This window comes from Cricetulus griseus, chromosome 3 (genome assembly GCF_003668045.3).
Source record: "Cricetulus griseus strain 17A/GY chromosome 3, alternate assembly CriGri-PICRH-1.0, whole genome shotgun sequence".
Lineage (NCBI taxonomy): Eukaryota > Metazoa > Chordata > Mammalia > Rodentia > Cricetidae > Cricetulus > Cricetulus griseus.
In genome coordinates, this window is record NC_048596.1 from 241,991,941 (window position 1) to 242,018,270 (window position 26,330).

Consider the following 26,330-nt stretch of genomic DNA (forward strand, 5'->3'; position numbering starts at 1 on the left):
ACAGACAGGAAAAGAGATGGCTGGGTGGAAATAGGAAGTGAGATGACTGGGCAGAGAGAGGATTTAAGCAGGAAGAAGCAGAAACTGGCTCTCTTTTCCACTGGGAAACTAATGAGGTAAAGTTGGCTTTGGCGTGATCCTTCTCTCTGTTCTCTCAGCATTTTCCTCTATATCTGACTCTGGGTTTTTTTTATTTAGGCCAATTAGAATTCCATTTACCGACGGCCACTAGCAAATTTCTATGGACTGCTGACTAAAGAAACCCTCCCAACATGTCACACAGGCATCACTACTCAAAGAAATGATGCAGAACCAGCAGCCCAGTGCAAAAGCTCTGTCTGTTGTGCTGTGGGGACTCTGCTGCCTGTTTAGGTAATGGAGAAACACAGTACCCCAGAACCATAAGATCCATGCTGAGTTCCTCATCAGATTTAAGACCGTGTTGGGATATTTATTAGTTTCCATGAAGGGGTTTAATTACTAGAATGGGTAAAATGAAAAAGGGAAATACATTCTCCTTCTGTGTCCATGAATAAGATAGGTTTTGCTTCCTGCTTTGATTGTGAACATGGCCTGGGATGTGCCCAGAGTCTCAGGGCTGAGCAGAGATCTGTGGTTTGGACTGGACAAAGGTTATTCTGTGGGTGGGAAGTGGGCAAACACTGCCACAAATTCTTTGTTGACTGGAACTCTTGGAATGCAGCTTTGCCATTCATCTTGGTCCTTGGATGTTCTTCACTTTCCTTTGTGATCCCAGGAATCAGCTCTATTGCTGTAGAGGGCAAGAGCTTGATACTGGTTTATAATTGTGAATTGTTACAGATAACAAGAACGGGGTAGTTCCTAGAAAACAGACCAAAGAAAGGCTAATAAGTGTAAATACTCCTCCAAAACCCAAAAATGTCAAGAACCCAGACCTAGTGATGGCTGTATACAAGTGGTATCTGTAAGAACTACACTCTGACATTAGCTGGGGTCCTGATTAGTGGTGAGGACTGAGAGAGAAAAACAGATCAAGACTGGCTTTGAAGCTTCCTTCTGACCCAGGCAGCTGAAACTGAACTTTACAGAATATGAGACTTAGCGGGCTCTGAAGAGAGGATAACCAACTTGGTTTTTATTATGGGAAGTATATTTATTTATTTATTTATTTATTTATTTATTACAGCAGAGTTTTAACTTCCTTATAATTGAGTTCATCCATATTCGTTACAGAAACAAACACATGGAAAAAGAATTTGTGACATGTCATCAAATTTGCTTAAGTGTATAAATTACAAAATAGATTGTTTTCAGCATAAAGCAAGTGTCACACATTTCTCTTAATAGCTAAAGATGATACATGGCCAAATCAAACACAGACACAGAGATAGAAGAATCTAGAATAGTAAGTTGTGGCACTGGAAGTCTCCCTAGTAATCAGAAAACCCAACCCTGCTTAGTAGATGAGGAAACTGACCACCAACAGAGCTGGTGAGCTCCACTCTACAAATGTTGAGGGCACGGACTACGTGCCAGGCACTTGCTTGATACTGGAGATATTAAAGTAAACAGAACATGATACCCGTACTCAAGGGGCTCTTAGCCAGGATAGCAGAGGGCAGTCTCTAGTAATCAGGAAATCCTGACACAGCATAGTGAGTATAATGAGCAAGGCATGCCAAGCAGCAAGGTGCAATGAATGCAGGTGTGGGGGCAGCTTGCAGAGGTCACATGGGAGCTGACCTGAGAAGGATGAGCGGAAGTCACATTGACACAGTTGTGGTGAAATGGAGTTCCAGGGAAGTCAAGGCCAGAGCTAGCCTAGTGAATTTAACACTTAAAGGAGTTAAGAGTTAAAGAGAACTCAGTGCTGTTCTAGAAGCCTGTCTGCCTACTAGAATATAAGGTTCATCTCACTAATCAGTACTCTAGGACAGAAAGCAGAACACACATGGCTCTTACTTCATCTCATGTGTGAATTCTAAGATTGTCTAAGCCTCTGGCTTAAAACTTGCTTTTCCCTTCAGAGGAATCATTACTCCCTCTTATAAACTTCCACTTCCTTGCAGAATATCTACATTCATTGGGCCATGCCACAAATTTTAAGTCTGGAAGGAATCTTAAAGAGTCATGTTGCAGTAGCCAAAGGTAGGGGTGTGGTCAGTGGGAACTGTTGCCACTCTGGTGCAGACAAACTAAGTCATTCTACATTTTGTTATATCCTTCAGGTTGAAATGACAATAATAAAACGTTCATCCCGGCAGAGGCAAACTTCATGTACCTACCGTCAACCCTTCCTACTCTACTGCACAGACTACACACCCGTGCACAGAAAGGACAGTCCCAAACAGGCATTGGAAGTGTGCAAAGTGTCCCTGCCAGTCAGTTGAGGCTGCCACGAGTTTTCCATTGAAAATGGAATGGCAGCCAGATCCAGATGTTCAAGAAAACCCACATCAGGGTTCATCCACTTAAAATCGTCTGTATTTCCATTGAAGAGCTGCATCCAACCAAACCAGTCTCTAATCCATTTCCAGACAGGGTCACTAAGAGCCAAGGATTGTTTCTGTCCCAGCAAGTTCACCAGGAGCAGTTCTCACTCATCTTCTCTGGCTGTGCTCTCTGGCATGTACTTGGTGGGGTGAACACAGAAGGGTCCTTAATGCCTAGCTGCACATCAAAAAACCGTGTGGACAGGACCACAGTGTAATTCCTGATGAAGGTTTCCTGGACTGGATAACAATCCTTGGCTGTATAAACGCCGATCCAGGTTTCATCTAAAGAGGAAATAAGTTGATTTTCAGAGAGAAGATAGGCAAAATTCCTATACATTTTTTTGTGGTAAAATACAGCCAACAGAAAATACACCTTTCAACTTTATAAGGATACATTGTGGAGGCATTCACATTGTTTTACAATTATCACCATTTACTGTGCAACACTCCTAAACTGAAAACTCTTACTTGTTCAATGATTTCCCATCATCCTCTCCTCCAATCCCTTGCAACCAGCATGCTAGTGACTGTCTGATAGATTTGGATACTTCATGCACACAGCATTTATCATTTTCTGACTGGCTTATTTTCCTTAACACAATGGCCTCAAGATTTGTTCATGTTACTACATATGCAAGAATTCATATCCTCTCCTTTAAAAAGGATGAAAACTATTCTCCTATAGGGGTGCATCACATAATTATCTATCTGCTGATGGTATCTGGGTTATTCCCAACAGTTTGATGCTAGGAATGAAGCCACTATAAACAAGGGTGTGCAACTAAATGGTTGAGTCCCTATAATTATTCTTTTGAGTATATGTTCAGAGTTGGATGCTCTGAACCATATAGCAACCTTATGCCTAATGTTTTGGTTAAATCCCACACTGTTTCTCACAGACTGAATGTTTACGCTTCGTGTTTCAAAGCAATTTCAAAATTAACAGGAATAGTTTTGTATCAAAGCAGGCCTTTTGCATTTAGAATAATGGAACAGGTCTGGACAGTGTGGCTTTAGGAAGTGATGGTGGGGAAGGAAATGTTGGCACCTAATACAGGAGTATTCTTGGAAAGGATTACTTTTGGGTCACAGTCCTCATGGAGATCATAAAAAGTCTACAGGTAGGGTGAGTCAATAAGATCCAAAGTGACAGAGACATGCAAGTGACACTAGAAGATGAAGTTGTTTCAATAACCCACTAAGAAAGCAGTTACAAACAGTTGCAAAATACACAAGGGGACTTACATGGGCTTTAAACCCATCTAAGCATGTAAGTTTCCCTAAAGACTACCTTCCTTAAGGGACTTAGAAGACAACATTCCCCAACATACACCCTGAGATGCAATGCATGAATCCTTCCCATTCTTACAGGATCTGGCTGTCCTTCTGTCGGACCACTCCTGGACTGTGATCTGCTCCTGAGGCCCCCCAATGGAGTACTGATCTTCAAAGGTAGAATTCTGTGGGATGTCCAGAGGGTCCCAGGGTTCTGTCAAGGATATCTTTGCACACTGTTTGGTGGCTTGTTCAATCTGAAACATCACTCCATCCTTATAGAGCAAAATGTATTCAAATAATCTGAAATGTGGATTAAAAGAAAATGGTTAAGGGCTTTTATGTTAAATTCATCATGTCTTTCATCAGCATAGAGTCCAAAGGCCTTTGATATAAGTTACCATATAGATAACTTTAAAATGATTGCAAATCATTTGTTCTTTATAAACTTTATTCATATCAAACCATCCAACTGTGGAAAAAATAAAAATTAGAAGTTAAACTTGACTGTTCATGAGGTGAATTCTTATCAGTGAACAACTGCAAGCTAGACCCCAAGCTTAGGCTACCAACATTAGGGCATGTGAGTTTCACAGATGGCTTATGAGGATTTGTTTAGAAGGACAAAGGAAGAATTCCCTTTGGTTGGGATCCTGTACCATTAAATCAAGGAATTACCGAAATATTCCCCAAAGACAGAACACACTGCCGAAACACAGACAAAGTAACTACACATCACTGTGTGGCCAACCTGCACAAGTGATTTGCTCTGTTGACAGAAGCCACTCTGTATGTAGCCTGAGGATTCTGGGCAGCAAGGACAAAGGCCAAGGATCTCCAGAGTAAATGATTCATATGCAAGTTTGCCCATGTGGTGTCTACCCCAAGTGACTTTATGCATGAAGGTGCATGGTGAAAGGAAGGTATCCTAAGTCTAACATCTATATCTGAGCCAGAAGTCTCTAGGTATGCTGTATTGCACCTCTTAAAGCTAAGTAATCTTGGCACTTCCTAAAGCCTTTGGTCCATGGTCAGTTCAAAACTCAGACCATTAGTGCTGCGTGGGCAGAATAGGAAGTGAAGCCACTGAGAGAATACTTTTCAAAAGTGAAAAGAGACTGCCAGCTATGGGTTGTGAGTAGAACTAAGTGGCAGCACACACACATGGCATCAGTTCAATCCCAGCACCACAAGGAAAAATGGTGACCAACCTATGATCCCTGCTGAATGAGCCTCAGGCTCTGAAAAATATGCTTACATAGGATACATGCTCTCTATTCAAAGTCTGTATGTAAAATTATTTTTGTAGAGGTGGGTGTGGGGGGGGCCTGTCCCAGGCACAACTTCTGCTTGCCCTCCTTGGTGTCTCCTGACCTGGGGACTATACACAGGTGTACCCACCCTGTCGGACCAAGCCATCCAGAGTTTGTCAACATTGCAGTGTTAGTCCTACCTCCACCCACCAGGAGAGGGAGTGTCTCAGACCCGCCAGCACCCACTGGGAGAGCCATCTGAGTATTGGACCTGCTTGCACCCACTAGAAAAGAACCTTGGACTGGTACCCACCAGGAGAGGGAGAGACCCCACCTGTACCCACTGGAAAAAGGGATGGGAAGACAACAATATAAGAACACATTCAACAACAGAAAGACCAATATGATGCCCCTAGAGTCGAAGAACTCTACACCAGCAAGACCTGAACACCCCAACACAGATGAAGCAGAAGAGAATGACCTTTAAAAAAACTTTATGAAGATGATAGAGACCCTCAAAGAGGAAATGTGAAAATCCCTTAAAGAAATGGAAGAAAAAAACAAACAAAAATGCAAGAAATGAACAAATCTCTTAAAGAAAGCAAGGAAAGCCAAGAAAAAAAGAACAACCAAACAAGTGGAGTAAACAATTCAAACAGTTCAAGTCATGAAAGCTTGAAATAGTGATAGCAAAAAACAGAAAAAATACAGTCTGATGGAATGCTGGGAAAAGAAAAGCTGAGTAAATGACCAGGAACTATAGATGCAAGCATAACCAACAGAATACAAGAGATGGAAGAGAGAATCTCAGAGGTTGAAGCTACACTAGGAGAAATAGAGTCATCAGCCAAAGAAAATCTTAAGTCCAACAAGTCCCTAACACAAAATATCCTGGAAATATGAGACACTGTGAAAAGGTCAAACCTAAGAATAATATAGATATAGATAATAATAGATATAGAAGAAGGTGAAGAAAACCACCTCAAAGGTGCAGAAAACATATTCAACAAAATCAGAGAAGAAAGCTTTCCCAACCTAAAGAAAGACATGCCAATGAAAGTACAAGAAGCTTACAGAACACCAAATAGACTGAACCAAAAACAAGTCTCCTCTCTACCTAATAGTCAAAAAACCAAACATACAGAATAAAAAAAAAAGAATATTAAGAATAGCAAAGGAAAAAGGCCAAGTAACATATAAAGGCAGACCTATTAGAATTACACCCAATTTCTGAAAGCCAGAAGGTCCTGGATAGCTATTCTACAAATGCTAAGAGACCATAAAAAGATACAGGCTAGCAGAATGGATAAGAAGACAGAATCAATCCTCCTGCTGCATACAGGAAACACACATCAACTTCAAAGACAGATGTCACCTCAGAGTAAAGGGTTGGGAAAACATTTTCCAATCAAATGGATCCAAGAAACAAGCGGGGGTAGCAATCCTCGTACCTAACAGATTTGACTTCTAACTAAAATCAATCCAAAGAGGTGAAGAATGTCATTTCATATTCATCACAGAAAAATTAATCCAGATGATGTCTCAATTCTGAACATCTATGCACCAAATACAAAGGCACCCACATTCATAAAAGAAACAGTACTGAAATTCCAATCACACATAAAACCTCACACAATTATAGTGGGAGACTTCAACAACCCACTCTCATCACTAGACAGGACCACCAGACAAAAACTTAACAAAGAAACAAAGGCTATAAGACAAGTTATGACCCATTTGGGTTTAACAGACATCTATAGAACATTCCATCCAAACACAAAAGAATATATCTTTTTTTCAGTTCCACATGGAACCTTCCCTAAAATCAACCACATACTTGGCAACATAGCAAACCTCAATAGGTATAAAAAATTGGAATAAGCCTCTGTATCTTCTCAGACCACCATGCTTTAAATTAGAATTCAACAACAACACAAATTGCAGAAGCCCTACAAACTCATGAAAATTAAACAATACACAATTGCACCAATCCTGGGTCAAGGAAAAAATAAAAAAATAAATTAAAGATTTCCTAGAATTTAATGAGAATGAAGAAACAACATACCCAAACATCTGGGACACTTTGAAAGCAGTGATAAGAGGAAAATTTAAGTGCCTACATGAAGAACCTGGAGAATAGTCACACTAGAGAATTAACAGCACACCTGAAGGCTCTAGAACAAAAAGAAGCAAATTCAAGCTTACAAAAACACAACTAAGAAAGAAACTACAGACCAATCTCCTTCATGAACATGATGCAAAAATACTCAATAGAATACTGGCAAATCAAATCCAAGAACACATCAGAAAAAGCATCCACCATGATCAAGTAGGCGTCATCCCAAGGATGCACGGATGCTTCAACATACAAAAATCCATCAATGTAAACAAACTGAAAAATAAAAACTACATGATTATCTCACTAGACGCTGAAAAAGCCTTTGACAAAACTCAACAACCCTTCATTATAAATGTCCTGGAGAGATCAGGGATAACAAGAATATACCTAAACATATTAAAAGCAATGTACAGCAAACCAACAGCCAACATCTAATTAAATGGAGAGAAATTCAATGCAATTCCTCTAAAATCAAGAACAAGACAAGGCTGTTCAATCTCTACATATCTCTTTAATTGGTACTTGAATTTCTAGCTTGAGCAATAAGACAACAAAAGGAGATCAAGGGGTTACAAATTGGAAAGGAAGAAGTCAAACTTTCACTATTTACAGATGATATGATAGTTTACATGAATGACCTGAAAAAGTCTACCAGGGGACTCCTACAGATGAAAAACACCTTCAGCAAAGTGGCAGGATACAAGACTAACTAAAAAAGAAAAATCAGTAGCCCTGCTACATATAAATGGGCTGATAAAGAAATCAGAGAAACATCACCCATTACAATAGCCACAAACAACATAAACTATTTTGTAGTAACAGTAACAAAAACAAGTGAAAGACCTATATAACAAGAACTTGGAGTCTTTAAAGAAAGAAATTAAAGAAGAAACCAGAAAATAGAAAGATCTCCCATGCTCTTGGATAGGTAGGATCAACAGAGTAAAAATGGCAATCTTGCCAAAAGCAATCTACAGATTCAGTGAAATTCCCATCAAAATCCCAGCAAAATTCTTCACAGACCTTGAAAGAACAAGATCAACTTTTTAGGGGAAAACAAAACAAAACAAAAAAAACAGCATAGACAAAACAACCCTGTACAATAAATGAACTTGCAGAGGCATCACCATCCTTGACTTCCAGCTCTATTATAGATCTATAGTACTGAAAACTTCTTGGTATTGGCACAAAAATAGGCAGGTAGACCAATGGAATTGAATTGAAAAACCCTGATATTAACCAAAACACCTACAAACACTTGATTTTTGACAAGAAAGCTAAATTTATACAATGGAAAAAGGTAAGCATCTTCAACAAATGGTGCTGGCTAACTGGATGATAGATTGTAGAACATTTCAGATAGGCCACATCTATGGCCGTGCACAAAACTTAAGTCCAAATGGATCAAAGACCTCAACATGAACGAAGCCACACTGAACCTATCAGAAGAGAAGGTGGGAAGTACCATTAAAAGAACTGGTACAGGAGACAGCTTCCTGAACAATATACCAGTAGCACAGACACTGAGATTGACAATTAATAAATGAGACCTCCTGAAACTGAGAAGCTTCTGTAAGGCAAAGGACACAGTCAACAACACAAAACGGCAGCCCACAGAATGGGAAAAGATTTTCACCAACCCCACATCTGACAGAGGACTGATCTCCAAAATATACAAAGAACTCAAGAACCTAGTCACCAAAATACCAAATAATCTAACTAAAAAGTGGGATACAGAACAAAATAGAGAATTCTCAATAGAGGAATCTAAAATGGCTGAAATACTCTTACGAAAGTGCTCAACATCCTTAGCCATCAGGGAAATGCTAATTAAAACAACTCTGAGATACAATCTTACTCCTGTCAGAATGGCTAAATTCAAAATCACCAATGACAGTTTATGCTGAAGAGAATATGGAGAAAGGGGAACACTCCTCCGTTGCTGGTGGGAGTGCAAACTCATACAGCCACTTTGAAAATCAGTATGGCAGTTCTTCAGGAAAATGGGAATCAGTCTACCTCAAGATCCAGGATTTCCACTCTTATGAATATACCCAAAGGATGCCCATTTCATACAACAAGGTCATCTGTTTAACTAGTTCATAGCAGCATTATTTGTAATAGCTAGAACCTGGAAGATGCCCCTCAACTGAAGAATAGATAGAGAAAAAGTGGTACATTTACACAATGGAGTACTGCTCAGTGGGAAAAAAACAATGGAATCTTGAAATTAGTAGGCAAATGGATGGAACTAGAAGAAACCATCTTGAGTGAGGTAATCCAGTTACAAAAAGACAAACATGGTATGTACTCACTCGTATATAGATATTAGACATAGAGCAAATGTTTACCAGCCTATAATCCACACCTCCAGAGAAGCTAGTAAACAAGGAGAACCCTAAGAGAGGCATACATGGCCCCCTGGAGAAGGGGAAAAGGACAAAATCTCCGAGAAATTTGGGAGCACAGGGGGAGGGGAGAGGGAGTTAGTAGAAGGAGATTGGGAGAAGAGGAACAGGAGGAAAGCATGAGAGACAAGGAAAATTGAATTGGGTGAAGAATAAAGGAGAGCAAGAAAAGAGATACCATAATAGAGGGAGCCATTGTAGATTTAAAGAGAAATCTGGAACTAGGGAAATGTGCAGATATTCACAAGGATGACCCCAACTAGGAATATAAGCAATAGTGGAGAAGCTACCTTAAATGCCCTTCCCCTATAATGAGATTGATGAATACCTTATATGCCATCCTAGAGCCTTCGTCCAGTAGCTGATGGAAGCGGAAGCAGACATCCATAGCTAAGCACTGAGCCAAACTCCTGGAATCCAGTTGCAGAGTGGGAGGAGTGATGAGCAAAGGGATCAAGACCAAGCTGGTGAAACCCACAGAAACAGCTGACCTGAACATGGGGGAGCACATGGACCCAGACTGATAGCTGGGAAACCAGCATAGGACAGAACCAGAAGCCCTGAATGTGAGTGTTGGTTAGGAGGTTTTTGCAGTCTATGGATCCTCTGGTAGTGGTTCAGTATTTATTCCTAATACACGAATGGACTTTGGGAACCTACTCTCCATTGAGGGATATTCTCTCAGCCTAGACACATGGGGGAGAGATGATGCAGTGTTCAAAATGCTTGCTACAGGAGCATGATAGACCTGGGTTTGGGTCCCCAACATTCAAATAAAAGTGGGCATGACAATGGATTCCTGTAACTCCAGCACTGGGTGATATGGACAAGAGAGACAGATCTCTGAAGCTCATTGGCCATCCAGCATAACCAAGTCAATGTGTTTTAGGTTCAGTGACAGACATGGTCTCAAAACAATGTGAAGAGTGGCTAAATAAAGGCATCCAGGGTCCACCTCTGGTGTCCACATGTATGAACACACCCATCCACATGCACACATACATACATTTACACTGACAAATACATACACACACATATACAAAAACATCACATATTTAGCCCACACTACACACATAAACGCTATTTTAAATGAAGCTAATCTCTATGATATGCATGTGGGGGCCCACACAGAATAGTTAGCTTTTTGAAGTGTCTGGTCGGAATGCCAGTTTTATCTTACAATCAGTTAAGTCTCCAACATAATAGAACCTAAACATTCATTGACTAAATTTAGAAATATCAACAACAAATTTGAAAGCACAGTCAAAGACTAAATGTAAGAACCTTTGCCCATAAGCAAATCCTAATCTATGGTGCTTTTAATGACAAGTTGGCCACCCAAGAAACAGTCGGCTGTGTACCCTCAGATATACAGATGAGTAGTTTCTCCCTATTGCTAGCATAATTCTATGCTTTCCCTAGGTCTGTGATGTTCAAACAGTGAAAACTGTCTCCTGAAAGAAAGACTCATATTCATGTGTGTGGGTAGCCGTCATAAGACCACTGCCATCAACCCCCAAACCCACTCCAGCATCCGTATTTCCCACAGAGACCTTGCCACCCTCACCAGTGCTTCCTAGCCTGGCTGAGTACACATACCCAGTGTGCCATACATATTCAAACTGACCAGGATGTATAGAAGTGGGGCTGGATGCCTACTGATCAGCTTCTCTGTGTAACTGAACTGTTATCTGAACGCATAAGCTGTGGAGATGATTTCCACCATGTGAGACAAGACTGAAGAACAAAGCAGCAAGAAGAAAGAACTAGCAGGCAGGCTGGGGTTCCAACAGTTTCCTTATTTTCTGGGGTGATCAGAGACTCCAATAAAGGTTTATGATAACCGTCCTCTGTTCTTTGAAAGCTTCATTTTTGGCTTGTGATTTTGTGCTGCCCGTCCATGACCAGTGCTCATTTCTGATAGAGTCGAGGAAAAGAGGAGCTCTATGTAAAGTCCAAAACAAGAGCTATATTTAGTCAGCTTTCAGTTGCACGATTAAGGTTTGAGTCAACAACTTTCGAGAAAGAAAGGTCACTTTGGCTCACAGGGCCAGACATTTCAGTCCAGCCAGTGGACCTGCTACTCTGGGGTCTGTGATGAAGCAGGACATCAGGGTGGGGGCATGTAGCACAGCGACTCAAAGTTGAGAACAACAACCACGTCTACAGACTCGTGAAAAGTGGACTTCCCATGGAGCATCCACACTGAACACCCTTAGAGTATAGAGTTGCCTTATTGTATTTCTTTTATATATTTCCTGGAAAGCTTCCTTGGGTATCATTGAACTTGTGCCCTGGTTTCTGTCACCTCCACAAATGATATTATGCCTACAGCTTGATGAGACTTTGGCTCAAGATGTTTGGAAAGAACACATCAGTGGTGAGGTGTGTGCTTCCAGCATTATCATGTCAGAAAACAAGTTATCCAGTTGCTCACTGTTACGTTGCTGACTTTGAACACCATACATGATTCATGATAACACAGATATCTCCATGAACAATCAGCCATCGGTGTTGGATGATACTTTATGATGCTAGGAATATCCTTTATCTAGTGTTGGCTTCAAACTTAACTGCCCATTATGTGCTTTTAATTTCTTTAGACTATTTATTTCTTTTATTGCTCATGTGCAGCTTATATGTGTGTATGTATGTGTGTGTACAAAAGAGGGGGGAGGGAGAGAGTTAGTTAGTTACTTAGTTACTTAGTTAGTTTGTAAATACAAATCCATGCTCCTAGAGACATTAGAGGACAACTTTCTGGAGTTTGTTCTCTCCTCCACCAAAAAGGTTCCAGTGAGAAAAAGCAGGTGATAAGGCTTGGTAGCAAATGCCTTTATCTGTTATAATATCTTAGTAACCTTCACCCAGAAATTATAGAATTATAATTATAAAATCATTTCCTGAGTCAATTAGTTCATTAGAGGTTGGTATAATAAGACTATCAGCAGAATAAATGACACCTGCCCATGTTGCCTTGTCCGTGCAGGATAACAATACTCTCAAGGCTATATATATTAAATGGATAAGCAAGGTTTCCTACTTAGTCACTGAGAGTTCCTTCCAGCCAGTGTCTGCTCACACTGACCCAATTGACCTTTGAATGCTTGATGACTTTATGAGATGGCAGGTAACCCAGGCTCACTATGGGCTCTCCTGGTCAGACTTGATGGGAATCGACCTAGAAACCAGCATGGGAAATAGATGTCATTGCTTGGGTGGCCTTTCAGCTATTAGAGTTTCTTATGTGTACAAAATCATAAATTCATATTGCTATTTCTAGTTGAAATTTAATATTGTAGATTTTCATGATTGCTTTTATATTTATCTATCTTCTCTATTAAAATAAAAAATGTTTCCAAAATTATTAACAAGATAATGTATTGCTTTATACTATAATCAAAACTATTATAAAAGTAAAAATGTGGAATAAGGTTGGGATTTTATCACAGGAATTTTGTCCTTAGACTGGGTTTTGGGGGGCTTGAAATAAATACTGTGCTAACATGTTCACGCAAAACAAGCTGACTCTGTTACACTTCTAGATTAACAGTCATTTAGCCTCCTTTGTTTCAGTTTGTTCTAAATTTAGGAACTCTACACTCTTCTCCTTTGGTTTAATTTTATTATTTAAACATGATAAAATGCCATGCTTTGAAACTCAAAATGCTCCCGAGAAACATACTGAGGGAAATCTCTCTTCTATTCCAACCTTTCCCCTTCTTCACATCCCTTAAGGATAACATTCTTAATCAGCTTCCACCTTAATTTTTCTGGTTCATTCCTATTCTTACATGGACAAAAGCACTGTAACAAATAACTTTGTTCTCTGCTGTTTGGAAGATGCAGCGTCATCTGAAACAGAACACTCGGGTCAGAAGGTAAGACTGTCAGTGGTTGTTTTAAATGTTACCAGATTTCTCTCCCTTAGACTTTTGTACTTTTACCAGCAACATATGAGTGCCTGCTTTCTTTACAGTCCTGCCAACAAAGGATGCTGCCAAACTTGTATTTGTGCCCATCTGATAAGTGGGTTAGGGAAATCAGAATCCCAATGCTATTTTTTAGACCTTAAAAATGTATAATGTCCTTACAAAAGATGACCATGTAATGCTTGAGAAAACTTACACAGTGCATAGTCTAGGAGCTCATACCCAGATCAAGGCATCACACCACAGGAATCAGGCTCCTCATCTAATCAGTATCTGCCTTTCTGATGAGTGAGATGATTTCCATTCATGCAGAGCAGTTGAACAAACTTTGACCTGTCAAAGCAACATCTCCTTTTTTTTCTTGTGAAAAACAACCATCTGCTATCAAGTTTGGGGACTTTTTTATCTCCAATTTTCTGTTTAATAATTTGCCTTTTATATCATATATATATTTTTTTTCTTGGCTATAGTTTTACAATGAATAGAATATTTACAATTTAAGTAAGATTTCTTTTATTGCTTCTGATTTTTTTTGCCCCTAAAACACTATCCCTGACCTCATATTTATAAAGGGATGACTCAATGCTCTCTGTTTTTTCTCTCATATTTAGAACTTTAAACCAAATTGCAGTTTATTTTTACACATGGTGTACTATCTAAAAACTAATTTTATTGTGCTAAAGTTGCTGCACCAGCACTGTTGAACACTCCATCTTTCTGTGGTGATGTGAGATTGACCACCGTGCACTCAGTCTCCAGCGGTGCCTGGATATACTTCAGGACTCTTTTGTCCCTCTTGACATGGAACTGACATGCATGTCAGTTCCCCAGAATCACATTGGTTTATGAAAAAAAAAGAAAAGAAACTCACAGTAGGCATCAGCTATTGTTTTCTTCTTCATTGGAATTATACTGGATATTTGGAATCTAACACTTTTCCAAATGAAGTCAAGAATGAACCCTTTAACACAAATCAAACAACCTGAGCTTCTGGCATTTTTATCTTGCTGGAGTTAAATGTCTATTAAAAGAATAATATCCTCACCATGTAAAGTAATTCTATCCTTTCCAAATATGTATGTCTACTTTTGATTCTTATGATTTAGTAATGTTCAATTTTTTCCTAACAAGTTTCTCACATTCCTTTTAATTCCTTTTTATCTTCTGTTGCTAGAATAAATGGAATCTTCATTTGCCTGTTTGTTTATAGCAGGTCATTACAGGTTTTTGTTTGTTTGTTTGTTTGAGATAGGGCTTCTCTGTGTAACAGCTCTGGCTGTCCTGAAACTCACTTTGTAGACCAGGATGGCCTGAAATTCACAGAGATCCACATGCCTCTGCCTCTCAAGTATAGGGATTAAGGGCTTGTGCAAGCACAGCACAGCTAAGATTACAGGTTTTTATTGTTAAATTTATACTCAGCCATCTTACTGAATTCTGTTATTGCTTGAATTCAATTTTGATTTTTATTTTCAAAGCTGACTACATCCATTTCTTTGAAAACTATTCTCTTCATTTCTTATTTCTCTTTATTTCTCTTTCCTAATTCTCACCCTCTAAGCTTCCTCTCTGGCTACAGTGGCTATTAAACCAATATCATTAAACAAGAGTAGAAGTGATCCTTCCTTGTCCTCAGCTGAGTGGGAGAAAGACTATAGCCCCAATATAAAAATACATGGGTTTTATTTATCATGGAAAGAAAGTGTCATTATTTCCTATAAAATACTTTCTGTCAATCATGTTTATTGAATTTGATCAACTGCTTTTCCATAAGACTAAGGAATATTCTCATGTGCATCTTGTATTAAATGTGTTGAGATTTCCAAATAAGAAGCTATTCCTGCATCCTAATATTCCACAAAACATCCCTTTGATATCCCTTAAATGAAATTATTTAAATCAAAGGTTTGGATGATTTTAAAGAGCAATGTTTTTATTTGAATTAGAAACAAGATTGTTTTACATGTCAATCCCAGTTGCCTCTCCCCCCTCTTCCTCTGCCCCCCCCAACTAACACCCTACCTATCCCATACCCTTTATGCTCCCCAGGGAGGGTGAGGCCTTCCATAGTGGGTCTTCAAAGTCTGTCATATACTTTGGGATAGGGCCTAGGCCCACCCAGGTGTATAGAGGCTCAGGGAGTATCCCTCTATGTGGAAGGGGCTCCCAAAGTCCATTCCTATGCTAGGGATAAGTACTGATCTACTACAAGAGGCCCCATAGATTTCTGGGGTCTCCTCACTGACACTCACGCTCATGGGGTCTGGATCAGTCCCATGCTGGTTTCCCAGCTATCAGTCTGGGGACCAAGAGCTCTCCCTTGTTCAGGTCTGTGCTGTATTTTTATGTACTATTTGGCTCTATTTGCTAATTAGGACTTTTTGATCAACAGCCATACAAGATTCACTAGAGAAATTACAACACTTTTAACAGTTTCCCATATATATATATATATATATATATATATATTATATAGAGAGAGAGAGAGAGAGAGAGAGAGAGAGAGAGAGAGAGAGAGAGAGCTGGTTCTCAATTCACTGTCATTTAAATGATTCCCACAGTTTTGTTGATATCAGTAATGCAAACCACACTTTGGATGTTATGATTTTGTTTTACCTTCTTGTATAAAGTACCTTTAATGGAAATATAGAAGGATTGCTGGCTCATGGGAACATCTACTTTTATAAGATGTTACTGCTTTCCCCAAACTGGTCTTAGAGTTTTGAACTGGATGTGGAGACGTACACATGTCTCTGCACCCAAGTGTGTATTAGAAGTTTACCCTACTATGAAGAGAAAGAAAACTCAGTAATGTTTTACTTTGGTGTAAAGCTTTTGAACAAAGTAAAAGGCCTTGCAGAAAGCTAAGGTCACAGAGCCAAGACACCCCATTTGCTTGCCCTGGGTTGTCATGTTACAATTTTAGTCTCCTTGTCTCTAATATCTGAGTGTTCCAAATATTTGAATCATGGTGCTTTTATGAAGATATTAGAAACAATGGATATTAAATGGTTGTACAAATGTGAGCCATCATTGGCCTGATGGGAAAATATGATCAGATTTGTGTACTGTCACCAGCTAATATCCAATGAAGAAATCATTCATCTAACTTGTACAGGTAAAATAACTTGTAATGTGGCAAAAACGAGGATTAATTGGTACAGGTGGAATGGAGAAATGGAGAAACCATGCATAACTGCTATGGCAAATACTTTCATAAGAGGTACAATAGGCATTTCTTCTTCTCCTCATCTTCCTCTCAAACTGGAAAGTGAGGGAATCATGTTACTTATTCTTAGTGGCCTTTTGGGTTCTGGCCAAAGGCCTTAGGGAAAGCCTATAAAGAGAGGAATAATTGGCTATTTCTCTCAGAAACAAAAGAAGAGCATGCCTGTCTGATTCTACTTTGTGTGCTTCCTGTCTATGAATGTTGTTGGATATAGAAATGGTGCTTGTAAGTCAGTATGCCAGTTGGAAACTCTGAGACAACATTCTAGAAATGGAATAGCAACAGACAAGAAATATTAGGGTTTTGAAGAAGCTTTTGCATAAAACTTAGGAATATGTGTCACAAATGATTCTGAACTGCAAATCTCTCCAGGTATCAGATTTTCTGAAACCTGTTTATCATCACTATTGGAGTAGTTAAAAACCCCGATACACAAACACCATATATGGACCCTTATGAAAGTCATATGAGATTCTTCACTTGCAGAATGAGCAAGGCCCAAGCACTTGGCTAATCATGGTATCTAAAATATTGAAGTCTAGCTGGAGAGTGAGTTAATCTAACTAGCTACTGCTTGAATAGATAAAAAGGAAATCATTTTCTTGCTTGAATTGGGGTACTCAGGAGAAAGAGAAAAGGACTGAGATGGAGCCTACAGATTGGAAAATTTATCTGGCTGTCACTAGCATTTTTACCTTTAAAAACATACTAGAATATGTGTATTTCTGTATTTGTTCCCATTAGCTACTGGAAGAATCTAGGCCAAACACTGATCCAAGTAGCACAGAAGAATATTAGGAATCTTTAACTGACATTTTTTGTTGTTGTCAGCTGTATTTGGTTCTACAATAACTAGATCTCTGAGCCATGCAGCTTCTGGATCCTGGCCATCTAGCCAATGTCAGGCATGGACTCCTTCTTGTGGTGTGGGGCTCAAGTGAGAACAGTTGGGCACCCCCACAAACTCTAAGCCACCAGCACATTTTGCAGGTATGGCAGGTTATGGGTCGTAGATTTTGTGGCTGGGTTGGTGTCCCAATCCCAACACTGGATATCTAGTCTGGTTACAGAAAAAAGCTGGTTCAGGCTCCCTATTTGCCATTACTAGGAGTGCTCCTTAGGATGACCCTCATAGGTTCCAGAATGTTTCCACTACGCTAGGTTTCCATATTGCCCCCAAAATGCCCACCTATTTCATTTGTCTCTTCCTCTACTATCTTGCTCCACCCCTCCCTCCCCCACCTGATACTTCATGTTCTCAACCTCCCTGTCCCCAGTCCATCCACAAAAACCATTCTATTGCCCCTTCCCATGAAGATCTGTGGATCCCACCTAAACCTCTCCTTTTCACCTAACTTCTCTGGAACCACGGCCAAACATTAGGTAGGACTCAGGGAGCCCCACAGAAAATAGAGAAGATGGATTGTAGAAGCCAGAGGTTTTGAGGACACCAGAAGAACATGTCCCACAGAATCAACTATGGAAGGCTCATAGGGGCACACAGAGACTAAAGTGGCAACCACAGAGCATGCATTGGTCTCCACTAGGTCCTGTTGTTGGATATTTGCACACTGTGTGAAGAAAAATTTCTGTGATTGGTTTGATAAAGAGTTGGACAGCCAATAGCTAGACAGGAGGTACAGGTGGAACTTCCAGAGCAGAAAGAGGAAGCAGGAGGAGGAATCTAGGAGTTTGAGAGAAACGCCAGGAGACATGGAAGAAGCTGTATGGGCAGTATGTGTGAGAACATAGATTAATAGAAATGGGTTAATTTAAGTTATAAGAGATAGCTTAAAACAAGCCTAATCTAAGGCCGAGCTTTCATAATAGTAAGTCACCATATTGTTATTTGTGAGCTAGTGGCCCAAAGAAAAATCTGACCACATATGGTATCTAATGTGGAGGCTTGGATATCCAAACATAGGGCCTAAGAAAGCTAAGAAAGTTCTGGACAAGGATCCAGATTTGGATTCCTAGTCCTGCAGTCTCTGAGGCAGGTCAGTACTCAGCACTGTACAGAGATGCAGCTCCCAGCTGTTGCCTGTGGGCTGGAGCCAGCGCCATGCTCCAGTGCTATGGACAGGGTGGCTAACATGGCAGTTTGTTGGGCCCCCAAAATGGCTCCACTTCATTTTGACTTAAGGTCAGAGTACAAACCCAATATTGCTCTTTTAAGGTTAAACAACAGAATGTGTGGCTTAGGGTGTGGCTAATGGATGTCTTGCCTTAACAACAGGATATTTGGTTTAGGGTGTGATTACTTGATGTTTGGGGTATTGAGAAGGTAATTATGCTTGATTGTTCTTTATATCTTACTAAGGAAGTCTTTTTGCCCCCCCCCCTTTTGATTGGGATAGTTCCTGGTATTCACCAGGTACCCTCCTGACTCTATCCTATGTCTCTGTCTTTTCTTCAGTATCTATAATTTTTCTACCTGCCATTTCTTAATTCACACACTTCCCTCCAAGCACAGATGAATAAGACTCAGCTGTTGTCTCCGGTACTTGGGGTATGACAGCAGTTTAAGATTTGACTCCCACAGTCAGAAAATGCTGTAAATGTATGGCTGAGGGGGCTGGAGAGATGGCTCAGAGGCTAAGAGCAACGGCTGCTCTTCCAGAGGTCCTGAGTTCAATTCCCAGCAACCACATGGTGGCTCACAACCATCTATAATGAGATCTGGCGCCCTCTACTGGTGGTGTGCATATATACATGGAAGCAGACTGTTGTATACATAATAAATAAATAAAATATTTAAAAAAAAATGTATGGCTGAAAATGCCCAAGAAGCCAGGTCCAGATACAGAAAATCTCTAAAAAGGAACAGTATGTTCAAAAATGTGTTTAGATGTTAAAAAACGGGAAAAAATAGAGATAGTCATAAGAAAAATAAACAGTATAAATAAAATATAGTAAAGTCTTTAGAGATAAAGTAAAGCAATATTTGTAAAAAGCCTTCTAAAGATGGGAAATACACAGGGTGTCTTGATTCTGTATGATACTTCAAAGCTGCTGTCTGAGATGCAAATTATGGAGCCAAGACTTCAGATAAGCTCTATACTTTCCCATTACACAGACAGTAAACAATATAGCTAGCTCTTCCAGGATTTGATGATTATTATAATTTTCTCAGGGTTTCCTAAAGATGCTGTCACTCCCAGACAACAAGTAATAGTTTAGAGAACATGACGCTCATATTCCCAAGTTGTTGGATGGGTGGTTTTTGGTCATTCAGAGGTTTATGGATGTTTATCATTGTTTAGGGGAGTTGGTTACAAGTTGTTATTGGTCATGGTCAGAAAAAAAAAAGCTGAATGAAGGAGATTAGACTCAGGGATCTCCTTCTGAAGGGAAAAGGGAAGATATAGTATAGAAAAATGATGGGGGGACTGTTGAGTCTACTTTTGAACAACCAGTAGTCTCAAGTATTTTACATTGGTATGAATTTTTGTAGCAGCTTTGAAGTGTTCAGGATGGAGAACAACTTTGAGGAAATGGGTACAAATTGACACAAATTTAAGACTATTTTTGTCAGAACATACTCTCTCTATACAGTTTCTAATCTTGTTTAAGGTATTTTTGTATATTGATACAAATTTAATGTTATTTTTGTTATATAGTATATATGTTTCTATTCTTGTTTAAGGTATTATACCCATGCAGCTCATTTAACAATGTAATTTTTTGTTCTTGAAAGCTATTATTACAAACTAATTAGGATAATTAAAAAATATTGGTTAGTGTTAGTCATGTATAACAATCAAACTTATAGTCATGTTAGGTATGTTTTTTGTTTGTTTGTTTGTTTGTTTTGGTTTTTCAAGACAGGGTTTCTCTGTGTAGCCTTGGAGCCTATCCTGGCAGTCGCTCTGGAGACCAGGCTGGCCTTGAACTCACAGAGATCTGCCTGCCTCTGCCTCACGAGTGCTGAGATTAAAGGCATGCGCCACCAACGCCCAGCTGGTTAGGTATGTTTTTAAGGTCAAACAGAGATATATTTTAAATAAATAGATGTTCTCCAAACACTTCAAAGATATAGAAAATACAGCATTAAAATGCTTAAGTAACATAAGGCTTTTCATGACAGTGAAACATGTCTGTTCCTGAGAGCATCAATTTACCTTTAAAAAACAGATGATGGGAATAGAAGAATCTCTTTATGGAATTTGCTTTTATTGTGACAAAGTCTGCCAGTGGGCAAGAAACCACCCTTTCCTTGCTGGACAAGCAAGACACAAAAGAAAGCAACTGTCAAACTTTACCAAAACAAATTAGGAGAGTCCTACAAAATTCCTGCTTCACAGAAATATATGTCAGATAATCTAGTCCCTTAGACCAAATATGGATGCCCCAAAGTTACAGAGGAAACTTGGGTGAATGTCTCGGCAATCAGAGGTCTCTGTCATTTCTATAGGTTTGGAAGTTGTTTGTTCTACACTTCCTGTTTACTTGGGTAATATTATATACTTCTTGGATCTCTGATGGAGTTGTAAATGCTATAGTTTAGTTACAGTTTTCCTTGTTACCAAATTCAAAAAGAAAAGTTACATAAGAGAGGTAAAGTTTATAAGGTTGAAAACATAAAAGCTTAAGGTATTTATCTAAGAAGATGTTTTTAGGTCTAAAAAGATATCTTTAGGATGGTAATACAAGTTATGATAAAAATTGGTTTACTTATAAAACTTTAGGCTCACTAAGATAGGATAAATAATACATATTCTCTGAATATGCAAAACACAAATCGACTGGATATTGTGAATGTAATTTTTATCTGATAATTGTTCTCATTGTATACAGCTTTACTATGTTAGAAATCAAACCTTTGTTTTTATTTAGACCAAAAGGGGGAAATGTTGTGGGATATTTGTACACTCTGTGAAGATATATTGTCATGATTTGTTTAGTAAATAGCTGAAAGGCCAATAGTTAGGCAGGAAGTATAGGTGGGACTTCCGGGCAGAGAAAGGAAGTAGGAGAAGATAATCAAGATGTAGAAGAGACGCCAAGGAGAGGTAGTTGTACATACAGAATGAGATATAGGTAAAAAGCCACAGGGTAAAACATAGATTAATAAAAATCTGTTCATTTAAGTTATAAGAGCTAGTGAGGAACAAGCCTAAACTATAGGCTGAGCTTTCATAATTAATAATAAGCCTCCATGTCATTATTTTTGGTGCTGGCTGGTGGGACAGAAAAAGACTAGTTACAAGGTCCTCTGCATGCATGTTGTGGTTTAGCTTGAGTTTTTGTTGTTGTTGTTGTTGTTGTTGTTGAATTACTAACAATGGAAGTAGGAATGTCTCTGACTCTGTAGCCTGCTTGTGGGACCTTTTTTCCTCCTACTAGGTTGCCTCATTGAGCTTTAATATGAAGTCTGTGCTTAACCTTGTTTCATCTTGTTAAGCCAAGTTTGGTTGATATCACTGTGAGGTCTGCTCTGTTCTGAAGGGAAATGGGGGTGCCATGGATCTTGGAAAGAGGAAAGTCAGAGGGGACTGGGATGAGGGGAGGCTGTGGATAGAATTATTGAATGAAATAAGAAAAATAAATAAATACTTAAAATGTGCATTTTAGATTAAAACTAAGTAATACCAGGATCAGATTAGACTCAAAGTCTTATTCCCATTCTCTAAGCTATGGCCCACTCCAGTCTCTACAAGGGAAGCAGTGATTCCTAATCTACTCAAAAGTATATGACTATCTCTGGCACACTAAATTACAGACAAGGGAGTGCACTGATATTATATTTTGATTACAACACGACTTTGGCTTTTATGGAAGATAGTGGCCAAATCTTGGATCTGTTTAACATGCAATATAATAGATTAGTAATCTTCCGGCTCTCAGGAGGAAAGTCTGAGCTACAGCCACTTGCATTCTGGCATAAATGAAGTGTGAGTTACACCCTACAGTAATTACAAGACACAAAAGAGAAAAACTCTTGCAAAATTCAAAGGACATTCTGCAAATCACATATAACTAAAAGAAAATTAGATTATTTAAGAATGCAGTCTGAGGTAAAGTTAAATCAAAGTATAATTTATGTGTGTGATGTAAGAAGCCATAGGTGACAGACCTTCAGTACTTGGACGCTAGTTCAAAAGACTGAAGAAATGCTCAAGAAATTGAAGTGCTTTTTTCCAAATTTTAGCTTGATGGACACTGGCAACATGTACAGATACTCTTTCATCCAATGGGAGAAAAGGCATTTTTTTTTCCCTCTGGGGCAATAGTTCAAGCTAGTTCCAGACACTCAGAGGAATGGCCTCATTAGTACTGAGGAGCCCATGTTGCCATGAAGCTTGGTGTTTTCTATAGCTAGGGCCCAGGGGGTAGGAAGAGTTTAAGGCTGGGCTTTTAGTCAGTCGTACACTTTTAAGTAGGTAAGTGTCCTTTGCCCCCTCTCTTACACACACACACACACACACACACACACACTTTCAAAGAACCTTTATTGAAACCCTTTAAAAAGTGTGGATAAAAATGCAGCGGTGGTGTTAGTGTAAGACAACCCAGAGAAGAGGATGATGAAGCAAAAGATGAGGAGGAGGAGGGGGATATTTAGAGGGTATTATTTAGGTAATAGAAATTTTAAAATGATAAACGTTTGTCTATCTTGTTGATTTTCTCAAAGAACCAACTCTTCGTTTCATTGATTCTTTGTATTGTTTTCTTTGTTTCTACTTTATTGATTTCAGTCCTCAATTTCATTATTTCCTGGTGTCTACTCCTCCTGGGTGAGTTTGCTTCTTTTTGTTCTAGAAATTTTCAGGTGTGCTGTTAAGTTTCTATTCTCCAGTTTCTTCATGTGGGCACTTAATGCCATGAACTTTGCCCTTAGCACTGCTTCCTTTCTTCCTTCCTTCCTCCCTCCCTCCCTTCCTTCCTCCTTCCTTCCTTCCTTCCTTCCTTCCTTCCTTCCTTCCTTCCTCTTTTTTTGTGTTTTTTTGAGACAGGGTTTCTCTGTATAGCTTTGGAGGCTGTCCTGGAACTAGCTCTTATAGACCAGGCTGGCTTCGAATTGACAAAGATCCACTTGCCTCTGCCTCCTGAGTGCTGGGATTAAAGGTATCTGCCACCAATGCCAGACTTTCCATGTGTCCCATTAAGTTTGGGTATGTTGTGGCTTCAGCAGCTTTGAAGTTGTTCTGGATGCAGAATTTTGAGGAAACTGCAACAGAGGAATTTTGAGACTAAATCACTTGGGCTTTATTAGTGTCTGGTCTTTTTTTTTCTGGAAACATATATAATGCCAATAATACAAAAGTCATAAAACAATCCATATCATGTATGTATTTGTTTATCACATTTGTACTTGACACATATTTATTAAAACTTACTCTTTGCCCAGAACTTCTTAGTACAGGGGATCTAATACTATGTCAAACTAAACACGTATCTTCTGACTTCAGAGATGTGAGGTATCAGGAAGGCTAGGCAACTTAACTGACAAGACAATGATAGACGACAGCAGTAGCCTGAGGAAAGAAGCATGTGATGTGATGGAGAGGACCTGGTGGGGAAGATTGTGGTGGGTGGTTACAGAAGGCCTCAGTAAGGGTTTGGTTGGCTAAATTCTGAAATAAAGAGGATGCAGGACCTCCAAGATGACAGAATGGACTGATCAGCTTGGGTGTGCTTGCACATATGCTATATCTGAAAAGCAGCCAATGATGGCACATTGTGTAATACAGGATGCATCCAGTGTGCAGTATAAAAATCTCCTTAGATATTCAGGTTGAATGGTAGTAAATGTGCTACCTGAGACATATTGGACAATTTTCATTATTGACTTTCTGTTTGTGTGTTTTAGATACCCTTCTATCATGAGGATATAGTGTCACTGTCATTCATTTCCTTACTGATTGGCTCAAACGATTTTAGTTAGGTTCTACTTGAGATGCTGGAGAGATGGCAAAATGAGGCAGAAATCCCTGACCTTCAGCTGAGAAAGGCTGATGAGAGAACACAAAAATAATAAATAACATTTTAGGTAATGGCAAATACCTTGACTGTGTAAGGCAGTGTAGTGGGTATATGAAGACACTGAGAGGGGAGAGAAAAATTTTGAGATCTGAGTAGTATTAAGGAAAAAAGGAGCTTACAATAAGGGTATCCTTTTATTAGAAAAACACCAGCCAAACACAAGCCAGAGCATGCCAAGGGCAGCAAGTCAGACAGGCCAGAGATAGAGTCTCCCATGTGCCTTGCAGCCCCTTAAAACCTATTAAGAGTCATCCTGACCTCACCTTGACCACGCCCTGACAGGTATGGTCAGGCACACCTGTAGCCAGCCCTTAGGAGGCGTGGTTACGGTGTCTCCCTACAGAGTGGTTCTGGAGGAAAAAGACTTTCTAGGTAAGGGGGAGTGACCAAAACAAGTTGCAAACAGATGAGCATGCTGAGACCATGGGCTGGCACTGAAAGCAAAGATGTGGAGGAACCAGAGAGTAGATTCTGCATAGACATCTATGAATAAGGGCATTGAATCTAAGGCAGACGCCATTGCAGCATTTATGTAAACACAATCACTTAGGTTGCCATGCTTGAAAATAGACTAAAGGAGGCCAGAGCAAAAGTACAGGTATAACAGGAGGATATTACAAAAATCAGGTAAGAAACAGTAATAGTTGAGATTAGGATAATAGAGAAGGTGTAATCAGATTCTGGGTCTTTTGAAATTATACTCACCACGACAAAGGGTTTAGACCAAAAGTAAAGGGATGGAATGCCTGGCTATGGACCCTTCCATCACTAACAGTGCAGGCAGCAAGAAGAGCAAAGCAGAGTAAAGAGGTGAAATGAGGCACAGTTTGGGGAGGTGACTGGAATAGGAAAGTGTTCACCCTGCAAACATGAGAACCTGGGTTTGGATTTCAGCACACACATAAAACCTGATTAAGGTATCACACTAGGAAAGCAATGTGTTGAAAGCCAAATAGAAGAAGCCCTTCTAGGTGGTGGGTGGGTGCTGATTAGGAGAATCAGGACTGATAAAGAGCTTGGAGCTCCTGTTCTGCCCAGAGCATTCTCCATGGGTCAGTGTGACAGCAGTTTGATTGAAAGCCTTGGAGAGAGCCTAGCAGGATAGAGATTGGACTTAGTGTAAGATATACTTTAAATAGAAGGGAGAAATGAGGTTTCAACTGTTATTCTTCAAGAGACTTTTGTTTTCCTTAAAGATGGGTAAAAAAAAAATGTGAATGGAGGAAAGCAGAGTTTTTACTGGAATTGGGAAATATAAGACAAACACATTTTTCCCAGGAAAAATAAACTGCTAATTGGTGGTATATTTTCAGATATTTGGGAATGTGGCCCTTGGCTACCTTCTTTAAGGTGAGATGTATGAAGAAACTTCTCAACATTGTTGGAAAGAAGATATTTTCAGAATAGTATGGTGACCACCTCTAACTTCCATTCATGTTAGTCTTGATTCTCCTTGGCTCTACTTGACTATTCCTTTTTCTCACTGACCATTTCTATTTCTCCACCCTTGAGCTCCAAGTTCTCTAGACCCTCTTGAAGCAAACTTCAGTTCTTCCAAGAAAGTATCCTCTTTTTTTTTTGAGAAAACATCAACATTGCAAATCAACATGGTTTATCCAGTGAGGCTCAGGATGCCACAAGCAGTCCATTT

The 26,330-nt window shown here is 39.5% G+C and overlaps 1 protein-coding gene and 1 long non-coding RNA gene across 2 annotated transcripts in view; one reads left to right on the forward strand and one right to left on the reverse strand.

Annotated features, from left to right (window-relative positions):
- Positions 1 to 1,110: 1,110 nt before the first annotated feature.
- The window catches only part of Epdr1 (ependymin related 1), a 34,612-nt gene continuing 9,392 nt past the window's right edge, over positions 1,111 to 26,330 (reverse strand). The window contains exons 2-3 of the mRNA XM_027409377.2: positions 3,847 to 4,055; positions 1,111 to 2,759 (exon numbers count right to left, since the gene is read on the reverse strand). Coding sequence (XP_027265178.1) covers positions 2,563 to 2,759; positions 3,847 to 4,055 — 406 coding nt within the window. The 3' untranslated portion in view covers positions 1,111 to 2,562. The remainder of the gene's footprint in view (positions 2,760 to 3,846; positions 4,056 to 26,330) is intronic.
- On the forward strand, positions 10,040 to 11,380 carry LOC118238606. The gene is made up of 2 exons (XR_004769359.1): positions 10,040 to 10,098; positions 10,955 to 11,380. It is a non-coding gene; the product is annotated as an uncharacterized LOC118238606 (long non-coding RNA).